Consider the following 15,114-nt stretch of genomic DNA (forward strand, 5'->3'; position numbering starts at 1 on the left):
GCGCCGCCTGTCTCAGCTCCCTCCTGATGCGCCGCCTGCCCCAGCTCCCTCCTCATGCGCCGCCTGCCCCAGCTCCCTCCTCATGCGCCGCCTGCCCCAGCTCCCTCCTCATGCGCCGCCTGCCTGCTTATCTCACTTTATGAATGAACAGGCAGGCGGCGCATGACAGAGTGAGCTGGGGCAGGCGCCGTATGACAGAGGGAGCTGGGACAGGCGGCGCATGAGGAGGGAGCTGCGGCAGGCGCTGCGCCGTCTTAATGTTATACCTCCGGTATGTAAAAACATGGCTTCTTAACATTATATCGGCGTATAACACGCATACATCATTTGCCCCCTATTTTCAGGGGGAAAAAGTGCGTGTTATACGCCGATAAATACGGTAAGTGCCTTATACTAACTTTCTCTACATGATAAATGCCACTTACTGAAGTGAGACAACCCTTTTAACTCCCACCCCCATCCCTCCCTTTTGTGTTAAGAAGAAGAAAAAAAAAAGTACTCATTTCCTCCATTTGCTTGAGCCGTGGTGAACACTCACTGCTGATTGGAAGCTCAGGACAGGACCTGCGAGATGTCATCACGCTGGAGCACAGGTCCTGTCCTGAGCTTCCAGTGAGCAGGAAGTGTTCACCATAGTGCGAGCAAATGGAGGAGGTGAGTTTATTTATTTTTTCACAGAGAAGAAAAGGGGACATTACTATTACTGGGGGAGGCACTACTGGGGGCACTAATGGGAGCATTACTATTATTGGTATTAATTCTGGGAAGCACAAATGGGGGAATTATTAATTCTGGGGTGTACTAATGGAGGCATTACTATCACTGGGTACTATGGGGGCATTATTAATTCTGGGGTGTACTAATGGAGGCATTACTATCACTGGGGCACTATGGGGGCATTATTAATTCTAGTGGGCAATAATGGGGGCATTAGTAATTCTGGGGTCACTGATGGAGGCATTACTGGGGGCACTAATAGGAGCATTATTTATTCTGGGGGGCAATAATGGGGGCATTATTCATTCTGAAGGGCACTAAGGCCTCTTTCAGACGGGCGTTGCAGGAAAATGTGCGGGTGCATTGCGGGAACACGCGCAATTTTTCCGCGCGAGTGCAAAACATTGTAATGCGTTTTGCACTTGCGTGAGAAAAATCACACATGTTTGGTACCCAAACCCGAACTTCTTCACAGAAGTTCAGGCTTGGGATTGGTGTTCTGTAGATTGTATCATTTTCCCTTATAACATGGTTATAAGGGAAAATAATAGCATTCTGAATACAGAATGCATAGTACAATAGCGCTGGAGGGGTTAAAAAAAAAAGAAAAAAAATTTTACTCACCTAAATCCACTTGATCGCGCAGCCGGGAATCTCCTTCTGTCATTATCTTAGCTGTGTGCAGCAACAGGACCTCTGGTGATGTCACTCCGGTCATCACATGATCCATCACATGATCTTTTACCATGGTGATGGATCATGTGATGACCGGAGTGACATCACCACAGGTCCCGTTGCTGCACACAGCTAAGAAGAAGACAGAAGAGATGCCGGCTGCGCGATCAAGTGCATTAAGGTGAGTTAAATTATTTATTTATTTTTAACCCCTCCAGCGCTATTGTACTATGCATCCTGTATTCAGAATGCTATTATTTCCCCTTATAACCATGTTATAAGGGAAAATAATAATGATCGGGTCTCCACCCTGATCGTCTCCTAGCAACCGATTATAGAGCATGCTGTGATTTTCACGCAACGCACAAGTGATGCGTGAAAATCACCGCTCATGTGAACAGCCCCATTGAAATGAATAGGTCGGGATTCAGTGCTGGTACAATGCGTTCAACTCACGCATCGCATCCGCGCGGAATACCCGCCCGTGTGAAAGGAGCCTAAAGGAGGCATTATTATTAATGGGGACACTAATGGGGGCATTATTGATTCCGGGGGGCACTAATGAGAGCATTATAAATTCTGGGGGCACTAATGGAGGCATTATTAATTCTGGGGGCACTGATGGAGGCATTACTATTACTGGGGGCACTAATAGGAACATTATTAATTATGGGGGCACTAATGGAGGCATTACTATTACTGAGGCACTAATGGGAGCATTATTAATTCTGGGGGCAATAATGGGGACATTATTCGTTCTGGAGGGCACTAAAGGAGGCATTATTATTAATGGGGACACTAATGGGCGCATTATTGATTCCGGGGGGCACTAATGAGAGCATTATTTATTCTAGGGGCACTAATGGGGGCATTATTAATTCTGGGGGCACTAATGGAGGCATTACAATTACTGGGGACACTAATGGGAGCATTATTAATTCTAGGGGCACTAATGGAGGCATTATTATTAATGGGGACACTAATGGGGGCATTATTGATTCCGGGGGGCACTAATGAGAGCATTACTAATTCTAGGGGCACTAATGGAGGCATTATTAATTCTGGGGGCACTAATGGAGGCATTACTATTACTGGGGGCACTAATAGGAGCATTATTAATTCTGGGGGCACTAATGGAGGCATTACTATTACTGGGGCACTAATGGGAGCATTACTAATTCTGGGGGCACTAATGGAGGCATTATTATTATTGGGGGCACTAATAGGAGCATTATTAATTCTGGGGGGCAATAATGGGGGCATTATTCATTTTGGAGGGCACTAATGGAGGCATTATTATTACTGGGGGCACTAATGGGGGCATTATTAATACCGGGCGGCATTAATGGAGGCATTACTATTACTGGGGGCACTAATGGAGGCATTATTATTACTGGGGGCACTAATAGGGGCATTATTAATTCTGGGGTGCACTAATGGAGTCATTACTATAACTGGGGGCACTAATATGAGTATTATTAATTCCTGGGGGCATTATTAATTCTGGGAAACACTATAGGGGCATTACTATTACTGGAGGCACTAATGGGGGCATTATCAATTCTGGGGGGCAATATCCATTCTGGGAGGCACTAATGAAGGCATTAATATTACGGGGGGAGCACTAATGGGGGCACTATTAATACTGGGAGCCATATTATGACATGGCAGCTTAACCTGACTAGTATTTTGTGTTGGGAAAGGTGGCATCCCTAGGATATAGTTCGCTGAACATGGGGGATGGGGGTCAGTGAAAATTACACCTGCTGTGTGGGAAATACAGTATATTTTATCATGGTTTAAGGCAGTGAATCTATTAGGTATTTTTTAGCTGTGATGTGTGAACTGGGTCGTTACTCTTCATGTTCTGAGGCTGTGGCTTTGTTTGGGGTCATCACCTCTACTCTCTGCCGTTATTATGGGGGCACTGAATCTGGTGCGGTGCGCTGCTCTACCCTCCATTATAGACAGTCAGGCTTCTATAGGCAATGTGAAGTCGCTCCTACAAAAAACGCAAGGAGCAGCACGTGATCTCTGTAACCATGTTATCGAACAAGATGCTTCTAAGACGGAATCCATGTTGCCATAACAACAGGGGGCGGGCCCTGAAGTGCGTCATTCGCCCCGCCCCTCAGGAGGCTTCCAGTAGTGAGGCCGAATCCCCGGCTCGTAGTTCTACATCCTGCCGGCTGGGTGAGCTCATTGGCGGCTACCCTGAGCCGTGCGCCGCCCGAGATGGAGGGCTTCTCGGAGGAGCTGGTGAGCGCCCTGAAGGAGGTGGTCGGCCACAGTAACTGGCAGTGTGTCGGGGACAAGGAGAGGTTTAAATCCTCCTGTACTAAGTAAGAGCCTGCAGGTGGTAAAGTAGAGCCCTGTACAGTATATGCGACCGCTGCACCACATGTAGTAACATGCGACCGCTGCACCACATGTAGTAACGTGTGACCGCTGCACCACATGTAGTAATATGTGACCGCTGCACCACATGTAGTAATATGTGACCGCTGCACCACATGTAGTAATATGTGACCGCTGCACCACATGTAGTAACGTGCGACCGCTGCACCGCATGTAGTAATATGTGACCGCTGCACCACATGTAGTAATATGTGACCGCTGCACCACATGTAGTAACGTGTGACCGCTGCACCACATGTAGTAATATGTGACCGCTGCACCACATGTAGTAATATGTGACCGCTGCACCACATGTAGTAACGTGCGACCGCTGCACCGCATGTAGTAATATGTGACCGCTGCACCACATGTAGTAATATGTGACCGCTGCACCACATGTAGTAATATGTGACCGCTGCACCACATGTAGTAACGTGCGACCGCTGCACCGCATGTAGTAATATGTGACCGCTGCACCGCATGTAGTAATATGTGACCGCTGCACCGCATGTAGTAATATGTGACCGCTGCACCGCATGTAGTAATATGCGACCGCTGCACCACATGTAGTAATATGCGACCGCTGCACCGCATGTAGTAATATGCGACCGCTGCACCGCATGTAGTAATATGTGACCGCTGCACCGCATGTAGTAATATGTGACCGCTGCACCGCATGTAGTAATATGTGACCGCTGCACCGCATGTAGTAATATGTGACCGCTGCACCGCATGTAGTAATATGCGACCGCTGCACCACATGTAGTAATATGTGACCGCTGCACTGCATGTAGTAATATGTGACCGCTGCACCGCATGTAGTAATATGTGACCGCTGCACCGCATGTAGTAATATGTGACCGCTGCACCACATGTAATGATATGTGACCGCTGCACCGCAGGTAGTAACGTGCGACCGCTGCAACGCATGTAGTAACGCGTGACCGCTGCACCCAGTGGCGTAGCTAGAAATGACTGGGCCCCACAGCAAATTTTTGAATGGGGCCCCCCTCCCCCAGTAATTTTTTTGCAACCCCTTCCTTTCATGCCGCCCATTCCTGTGGCTAGTCAAGATCGCTCTCTCAGACCAGGCCCGGCAGATGTTCCATCCGTTTCCTACACTGTCTATACTGTGACTGTATCTAATGTCACTGTGTGATACTGATGAGGGGGCCCTGACAAAATCTTTTAGTCCTCCTCCACCTGGATGGGCCCCTTCTGGGTCAGGGCCCCAAAGCAGCCGCTTCCCCTATAGCTACGCCCCTGGCTGCACCGCATGTAGTAATATGTGACCGCTGCACCACATGTAATGATATGTGACCGCTGCACCACATGTAATGATATGTGACCGCTGCACCACATGTAATGATATGTGACCGCTGCACCACATGTAATGATATGTGACCGCTGCACCACATGTAATGATATGTGACCGCTGCACCACATGTAATGATATGTGACCGCTGCACCACATGTAATGATATGTGACCGCTGCACCACATGTAATGATATGTGACCGCTGCACCACATGTAATGATATGTGACCGCTGCACCACATGTAATGATATGTGACCGCTGCACCACATGTAATGATATGTGACCGCTGCACCACATGTAATGATATGTGACCGCTGCACCACATGTAATGATATGTGACCGCTGCACCACATGTAATGATATGTGACCGCTGCACCACATGTAATGATATGTGACCGCTGCACCACATGTAATGATATGTGACCGCTGCACCACATGTAATGATATGTGACCGCTGCACCACATGTAATGATATGTGACCGCTGCACCACATGTAATGATATGTGACCGCTGCACCACATGTAATGATATGTGACCGCTGCACCACATGTAATGATATGTGACCGCTGCACCACATGTAATGATATGTGACCGCTGCACCACATGTAATGATATGTGACCGCTGCACCACATGTAATGATATGTGACCGCTGCACCACATGTAATGATATGTGACCGCTGCACCGCAGGTAGTAACGTGCGACCGCTGCACCGCAGGTAGTAACGTGCGACCGCTGCACCGCAGGTAGTAACGTGCGACCGCTGCACCGCAGGTAGTAACGTGCGACCGCTGCACCGCAGGTAGTAACGTGCGACCGCTGCACCGCAGGTAGTAACGTGCGACCGCTGCACCGCATGTAGTAACGTGCGACCGCTGCACCGCATGTAGTAACGTGCGACCGCTGCACCGCATGTAGTAACGTGTGACCGCTGCACCGCATGTAGTAACGTGTGACCGCTGCACCGCATGTAGTAACGTGTGACCGCTGCACCGCATGTAGTAACGTGTGACCGCTGCACCGCATGTAGTAACGTGTGACCGCTGCACCGCATGTAGTAACGTGTGACCGCTGCACCGCATGTAGTAACGTGTGACCGCTGCACCGCATGTAGTAGCGTGTGACCGCTGCACCGCATGTAGTAACGTGTGACCGCTGCACCGCATGTAGTGAAATGCGACCGCTGCACCGCATGTAGTAACGTGCGACCGCTGCACCGCATGTAGTAACGTGCGACCGCTGCACCGCATGTAGTAACGTGCGACCGCTGCACCGCATGTAGTAACGTGCGACCGCTGCACCGCAGGTAGTAACGTGCGACCGCTGCACCGCAGGTAGTAACGTGCGACCGCTGCACCGCAGGTAGTAACGTGCGACCGCTGCACCGCAGGTAGTAACGTGCGACCGCTGCACCGCAGGTAGTAACGTGCGACCGCTGCACCGCAGGTAGTAACGTGCGACCGCTGCACCGCAGGTAGTAACGTGCGACCGCTGCACCGCAGGTAGTAACGTGCGACCGCTGCACCGCAGGTAGTAACGTGCGACCGCTGCACCACGTGCCACTCTACCTGTGTAGTAGTGATATGTGTCCGCTGCACCACATGCCACTCTGTGTAGTAATATGTGACCGCTGCACCTCCGTGCCACTCTACCTGTGTAGTAGTGATATGTGTCCGCTGCACCACATGCCACTCTGTGTAGTAATATGTGACCGCTGCACCTCCATGCCACTCTACCTGTGTAGTAGTGATATGTGACCGCTGCACCACGTGCCACTCTACCTGTGTAGTAGTGATATGTGACCGCTGCACCACATGCCACTCTGTGTAGTAATATGTGACCGCTGCACCACATGCCATTCTACCTGTGCAGTAGTGATATGTGACCGCTGCACCACATGCCACTCTACCTGTGCAGTAGTGATATGTGACCGCTGCACCACATGCCACTCTACCTGTGCAGTAGTGATATGTGACCGCTGCACCACATGCCACTCTACCTGTGCAGTAGTGATATGTGACCGCTGCACCACATGCCACTCTACCTGTGCAGTAGTGATATGTGTCCGCTGCACCACATGCCACTCTGTGTAGTAATATGTGACCGCTGCACCTCCGTGCCACTCTACCTGTGCAGTAGTGATATGTGACCGCTGCACCACATGCCACTCTGTGTAGTAATATGTGACCGCTGCACCACATGCCACTCTACCTGTGCAGTAGTGATATGTGACCGCTGCACCACATGCCACTTTACCTGTGCAGTAGTGATATGTGACCGCTGCACCACATGCCACTCTACCTGTGCAGTAGTGATATGTGACCGCTGCACCACATGCCACTTTACCTGTGCAGTAGTGATATGTGACCGCTGCACCACATGCCACTCTACCTGTGTAGTAATATGTGGTGCTCTCTCTCCTTTTATGATCCACTCCTGATTTTGGCTTCAGAAACTGCATTCAATGAACCTGACGCATTCTGTACGGACCTTTGGTAGGGCCTTTACTGAACTGATGCCTCCGATTGTGAGCAGAGGGTTTTCCATCAGATCTGCAGATTGTGCCCGTGGGTGCTGTACGTGTGGCGGTAGTATACATGCTTCTAGGGGAAACTCTTTACAGCATCGGGCGAGACTGGAGCCCAAAGTGCCATGATGGGACAGACAGGGGCGTAGCTAGAACTGACTGGGCCCCACAGCAAATTTTTGTACTGGGCCCCTCCCAAACTTAATGGACGCACTCATACACACACTCGCCACATACATGGACGCACTCACCACATACATGGACGCACTCATACACGCATTCACAACATACATGGACGCACTCATACACGTACTCACCATATACATGGACGCACTCATACAGGCACTCACCATATACATGGACGCACTCATACACGCACTCACCATATACATGGACGCACTCATACACGCACTCACCATATACATGGACGCACTCATACAGGCACTCACCATATACATGGACGCACTCATACAGGCACTCACCATATACATGGACGCACTCATACACGCATTCACCACATACATGGACGCACTCATAAAGGCACTCACAACATACATGGATGCACTCATACACTCACCACATACATGGACGCACTCATACAATCACTCACCACATACATGGACGCACTCATACAGGAACTCACCACATACATGGACTCACTCATACAGGCACTCACCACATACATGGATGCACTCATACACTCACCACATACATGGACGCACTCATACACGCACTCACCACATAAATGGACGCACTCATACAGGAACTCACCACATACATGGACGCACGTATACAGGCACTCACCACATACATGGACGCACTCATACACGCACTCACCACATACATGGATGCACTCATACAGGCACTCACCACATACATGGATGCACTCATACAGGCACTCACCACATACATGGACGCACTCATACACTCACCACATACATGGATGCACTCATACACTCACCACATACATGGATGCACTCATACACTCACCACATACATGGACGCACTCATACACTCACCACATACATGGATGCACTCATACACTCACCACATACATGGACGCACTCATACACTCACCACATACATGGACGCACTCATACACTCACCACATACATGGACGCACTCATACTCTCACCACATACATGGATGCACTCATACACTCACCACATACATGGACGCACTCATACACACACTCACCACATAAATGGACGCACTCATACAGGAACTCACTACATACATGGACGCACGTATACAGGCACTCACCACATACATGGAGGCACTCATACACTCACCACATACATGGACGCTCTAATACAGGCACTCACTACATACATGGACGCACTCATACACTCACCACATACATGGACGCACTCATACAGGCACTCACTACATACATGGACGCACTCATACAGGCACTCACTACATACATGGACGCACTCATACAGGCACTCACCACATATATGGACATATATACTGTGTGTGTGTGTGTGTGTGTGTGTATATATATATATGTATATATATACACACACACACACACACACACACACACACACACACACACACACACACACACACACACACACATTACATACACATGAACTTACAAGTAGTTATACACCTATTTCTACAGACAGACACTTACCTTTCCTGTAGACAGCTGATGTCTGGTCCTCACAGGCAGCCTGGTGAAGTAGGTGCCATCACCCCTCTGTGCCATCCAGTGACAGCAGTAGTAGGTTTTAGGCGGGACCAGTCTCCCTCCATAGTCCCACTCCCAGTCCCTCCTCCCCACAGCAGGACAGGTAACAGGACAGGACTTTTTTTCTCTAGGTTTTTGCCAGAGTCGTGCACTCCTGATTAGCCTGTCTGCCCCATAGGCTGATTTTAATTAGTTTCAGTATAAGGCCTCATGCACACGACCGTTGTGTGCATCCGCGTCCATTCCGTCATTTTTCACAGTTTAGCGGAGGTCCAATTAATTTCTATGGAGCTGTGAAAAAAAACTGATAGTCCTGTCCTATTCTTGTCAGTGGAAATCGGAGGACGGACCCATTCAAGTCAATGGGTCCGTTTAAAAAAAAATGGATGCACAACTGGTATGTCATCCGTGTCTGCGTCCGTGTCTGTTTTTTTTCTACAAGACCTTGGTGCAATAAAATTACACTTTTTATTAACCTTCCTTTTTTTCCCCCTGTCAGACAGACAAAAAAAAAAAAAAAAGGAAGACACAAGGAAACACAACTGAAGCCAAATCACTGACAGTGAAAAAACACTGTCGTGTGCATGAGGCCTAAAGCTGTAGCCTGCTCTCACTACATTCATTGGAAGCCGTCTGGCACAAGGAAAGGTCTTCAGTTTTTTTTCACAGCTCCATAGAAATTAATTGGACCTCCGCTAAGCTGTGAAAAATGACGGAACGGACGCGGATGCTCACAACGGTCGTGTGCATGAGGCCTTATACTGAAACTAATTAAAATCAGCCTATGGGGCAGACAGGCTAATCAGGAGTGCACGACTCACCGGAGTGCCACATCTCCAGCATTGTAAATCTGCTAAGAAAAGGGGGTCAGTCAGCACCTCCCAGTGCGCAGGTGCACGCTGCCATGGCAAAAACCTACAGAAAAAAAGACAATGCAGCAGCACCCTGCAAACCAGATAAAGTACAATAATGCCAAATATTATAGTGCTAATGCTACGCTTATTTCTAAAGTGAGATGCTTGGCAAATGCATTTTGTACAAAGCTGTGGCCTGCTCTTACTACATTCATTGGAAGCCATCTGGCACAAGGAAAGGTATAAAGTGGGCTCAGCGTGCATGTTGGTACCTGCATCCCTTGTAAGTAATGGAGGCCATTATGGCACCAAAAATGGTAAAAGGCAGAGTGGACCCGGCATGCATGTGGATCCAACACTTCCTGAACTTTATGACGGCCATTATGGCGCATAACAGGTAGTATTAAGTGTTAGGACCCATCTAAGGCTACTTTCACACTAGCGTTCGGGTGTCCGCTTGTGAGCTCCGTTTGAAGGGGCTCACAAGTGGCCCCGAACGCATCCGTCCAGCACTAATGCATTCTGAGTGGACGCGGATCCGCTCAGAATGCATCAGTCTGGCAGCGTTCAGCCTCCGCTCAGCAGGCGGACACCCGTGCGGAGGCGTGCGGATCCATCCACACTTACAATGTAAGTCAGTGGGGACGGATCCGTTTGAAGATGACACACTATGGCTCAATCTTCAAACGGATCCGTCCCCCATTGACTTTCAATGTAAAAGTCTGGACGGATCCGTTCAGGCTACTTTTACACTTAGAATTTTTTTTACAATATAATGCAGACGGATCCGTTCGGAACGGAGCCACCGTCTGCATTATATGAGCGGATCCGTCTCAGATGGATCCGCTCTAAACGCAAGTGTGAAAGTAGCCTAACAGAGATCGCCTTGACATTTGGCAGACGGGCTTAGATGGTTTTGTACAAAATGCATTTGCCAAGCATCTCACTTTATAAATAAGTGTAGCATTAGCACTATAATATTTTTTGTGACTATGGCATTATTGTACTTTATCTGGTTTGCAGGGTGCTGCTGCATTGTCTTTTTTCTCTATCAGCATGGCACATTTTCACTTGGCAAGATTTGCCCACTCTTCTTTGCAAAAACACTCCAAATCTGTCAGATTGCGAGGGCATCTCATGTGCTCAGCCCTCTTCAGATCACCCCACAGATTTTCAATCGGATTCAGGTCTGGGCTCTGGCTAGGCCACTCCAAAACTTTAATCTTCTTCTGGTGAAGCCATTCCTTTGTTGATTTGGATGTATGCTTTGGGTCATGTTGTGTTGTTTTTGCACCAAACATGTCTTTTGGAATTATGGCCAAAAAGTTCAACCTTGGTTTCATCAGACCATAACACCTTTTCCCACATGCTTTTGGGAGACTTCAGATGTGTTTTTCCAAAATGTAGCCTGGCTTGGATGTTTTTCTTCGTAAGAAAAGGCTTTCATCTTGCCACTCTACCCCATAGCCCCGACATATGAAGAATATGGGAGATTGTTGTCACATGTACCACACAGCCAGTACTTGCCAGATATTCCTGCAGCTCCTTTAAAGGGCTTATGTCACCCCACTAAAGTCATTTTTTTTATTGGCTACTTATAATCCCTATACTGCGATATATCAATCTATAATGCTATTACTCATTTTAGTTCAGTAGTTAATTAAAAAAACTGACTTTTATAATATGCAAATTACCTGTCTACCAGCAAGTAGGGCGGCTACTTGCTGGTAGCAGCCGTATCCTCCTTTCATAAAGACGCCCCCTCCTCATGTTGATTGACCGGGCCAGCGAGCACTCTCGTCCTCTGCTGGCCCTGTCTGCATTCAAAATCTGGCGCCTGCGCCGTACCTGTCTTCAGTCGGCGCAGGCGCACTGAGACACTGAGAGGAGGACGCTCGCTCGGCCGCTCCTTCCTCAGTGCGCCTGCGCCGGCTGTAGATGTGACGTCATCGGCGCAGGCGCATTGAGGATGAAGCGACCGAGCGAGCGTCCTCCTCTCAGTGCGCCTGTGCCGACTGAAGACAGGTACGGCGCAGGCGCCAGATTTTGAATGCTGACAGGGCCAGCAGAGGACGAGAGCCGCCCTACTTGCTCTTCAGAGCAGGGGGTGCCTGGTTTAATTATACTCGGGTTCTCACCCGAGCACTTTGGTGCTCGACCAACCCTAATATATACAGTTGCAAGAAAAAGTATGTGAACCCTTTGGAATGATATGGATTTATGCACAAATTGGTCCTAAAATGTGATCTGATCTTCATCTAAGTCGCAACAATAGACAATCACAGTCTGCTTAAACTAATAACACACAAAGAATTAAATGTTACCATGTTTTTATTGAACACACCATGCAAACATTCACAGTGGAGGTGGAAAAAGTATGTGAACCCTTGGATTTAATAACTGGTTGAACCTCCTTTGGCAGCAATAACTTCAACCAAACGTTTCCTATAGTTGCAGATCAGATGTGCACAACGGTCAGGAGTAATTCTTGACCATTCCTCTTTACAGAACTGTTTCAGTTCAGCAATATTCTTGGGATGTCTGGTGTGAATCGCTTTCTTGAGATCATGCCACAGCATCTCAATCAGGTTGAGGTCAGGACTCTGACTGGGCCACTCCAGAAGGCAGATTTCCAGAACGTCCCTCCATGACAGCATCCATGGAGGTTGTCCTATTGGTCTCTGTAGGGACAGGAAGCGAGAGAGATTAAAAGGCACCCTCCCCTCCCACTCTCCAGTGTTCTTCCTGTCCCTACAGGGATAGGAGAAGAGAGAAGTCGTTCCCTGCTCTGGGAATGTAAAGGATTTAGGGCTGAGTCTGGTCGGGGGGTTCTAAATGCTAGCACCTCTCGGGGTAGAGGTCCCCTAGCTATCCCCGATGCCTTTTTTTTCTTTACCTTTGGCCGCTGTATTATGGGAAGCCGAGGCCGCTTCTTTCTTCCGGGTGGGAGCTCTGGGATCGGCTGCGGCGCTCCTCCTGCTCGGCGTTCAGACCATGTGACCGGAAGTCGAGGTCACATGGTCAGAAAAAGATGGCGGCGCCCAGGGAACGCTAAACCCTAGGAAATGAGGAGGTGGAGCCGCGCGGCAACGGGATGGACCAGGTAGGACAAATTGAGAGGTCAATTGCTTGTCTGTGTGTGGTATGGAGGTCCAGATGCAGGACACTAGAGCAGACATCCCTGTCCCGGGTCATGTAAGTGCCTAGAGGGGGCTCAGATTGCTCTTTTTTATGCACAATTTAGCTAACTGTCTCTCTCTCTTCCTATGTAGGAAGAGAGAGACGCTATAGTTAAAGCTCTGGGAGAACCAAAAAAGAAAGCCAGAAGATGTGCTTTATGTAAAAATAAAATAAAAAAAATTGCCAGAGTCATATATGTAGTGACCGTCTGGCAAAGATTCTCAGAGAGAAGCAATCTTCTCTCCTATCAGACTTGAGAGTGATTGTGAAAGAGGAGATCCAGGCGGCCAACTCCAGTATGGTTCAGAAACCATGTGCTGGTTCCCCCCCCCCCCCCAAAAGACCTAGAGTGCTAAGGGAGTCAGAGTCCGAAGAAGAGGGATTATATCTTTCAGAAGAGATGGATGATGATCATGGTTCGTCTTATATGGGTGACGATCAGAAAAGATATATTTTTTTTTCTCAAGAAGATTTAGATCCCCTTCTGTCGGCTATAAGGCAGACAATGGATATTGAGGAAGATGAGCAGACTCGCTCAGTGCAGGATGAAATGTTCGGCGGGTTAAAAGCAAAGAAAAAGAAGTTGTTTCTGGTGAACGAGAACTTTAAGGATTTAGTGATCGACGAGTGGGCTGATGCTGATAAGAAGTTATATTTACCGCGTGAATTTAAAAACAGATTGCTGTTCAACCCTGAGGATACAAAACTGTGGGATGTGGTCCCTAAGGTGGATATTCAGGTAGCAAAAGTGGTTAGGAGAACCACACTACCATTTGAAGATTCGGCCCAGGTAAAAGAGCCAATAAATAGGAAAATTGACGGACTACTCGAGAGCATGGGAGGTTTCAGCCAATATTATCAATACTAATATTGCTGCTACTTCTGTAGCCAGATCTTAAGCAAGACGCCCCTAGGGAAGAAATCCTGGGATCATTACCTCTATTTAAAATGGCCGCATCCTTTATGGCAGACGCCTTGGTGGAGTCCATAAGGTTTGCAGCAAAAGCAGATTCCCTAACTAATACGGCTAGAAGAGCATTGTGGCTAAAATCCTGGTCAGGGGATATAGCCTCTAAAAATAAGCTTTGCGCTATACCCCTTAAAGGTAATACCCCTTAAAGGTTCCCACCTCTTTGGGCCGGTACTAGATGAAATTCTGGAAAAGACAGCGGACAAAAAGAAAGGGTTCCCGGAGGAGAAAAGCAAGAAACCTTTGCCCTTTCGTAAGCCGGCCAGCAGTTTCCAAAACGCTCCCAGAAATAAAGGGAAGACGGGGAGGTGGAGCTACCCGAAAGGAGGAAGGGGCCGAGGGTTTCTCTTTAATCCCAATACGAAGACTGAGAGACAATGACGCCAGGCTAGTAGGGGGCAGACTCCAGTTCTTTTGGGAAAATTGGACCTAAATAACCAAAAATCTGTATATTCTGGAATCCATCCAGAAGGGGTTCAGAATAGAGTTCCGCCTTCCTTCTCCACAACTGTTTCAGACCACAGTTTTCCAGTCGGCTTCACTTCAAGATCAGCTTCTGACGGATGTCCAAAAGCTATTAAAATTAGGCGCAATAGTGCAGGTCCCTCCTTCAAAGGAATTCAAGGTTTACTATTCAAAACTGTTCCTCATAACAAAACCAGAGGGATCCAAAAGGACCATCATCAACCTGAAATTCTTACACAGATGGATAATGCATTACCATTTCAAGATGGAGTCAGTAAAATCTACAATCCTGCTGATAGGTCCAGGGGCTTTTC

General features: G+C 48.3%; 1 protein-coding gene across 2 annotated transcripts in view; it reads left to right on the top strand.

The window, feature by feature from the left end:
* The first annotated feature begins 3,531 nt into the window (after positions 1–3,531).
* The window catches only part of LOC122929552 (uncharacterized protein HI_0077-like), a 51,582-nt gene continuing 39,999 nt past the window's right edge, over positions 3,532–15,114 (top strand). Inside the window, exon 1 of one of the 2 annotated variants that reach the window (XM_044283167.1) lies at positions 3,532–3,651. Coding sequence is in view for 1 of the 2 variants with exons in the window: in XM_044283166.1 (XP_044139101.1) it covers positions 3,628–3,734 (107 nt within the window). In the remaining variant the exon portion in view is untranslated. Of the gene's footprint in view, positions 3,735–15,114 lie in introns of both variants that reach the window. The other variant, XM_044283166.1, reaches the window with a different exon arrangement.

The sequence above is a fragment of the Bufo gargarizans genome, chromosome 2, assembly GCF_014858855.1.
Source record: "Bufo gargarizans isolate SCDJY-AF-19 chromosome 2, ASM1485885v1, whole genome shotgun sequence".
NCBI classification, from domain to species: domain Eukaryota; kingdom Metazoa; phylum Chordata; class Amphibia; order Anura; family Bufonidae; genus Bufo; species Bufo gargarizans.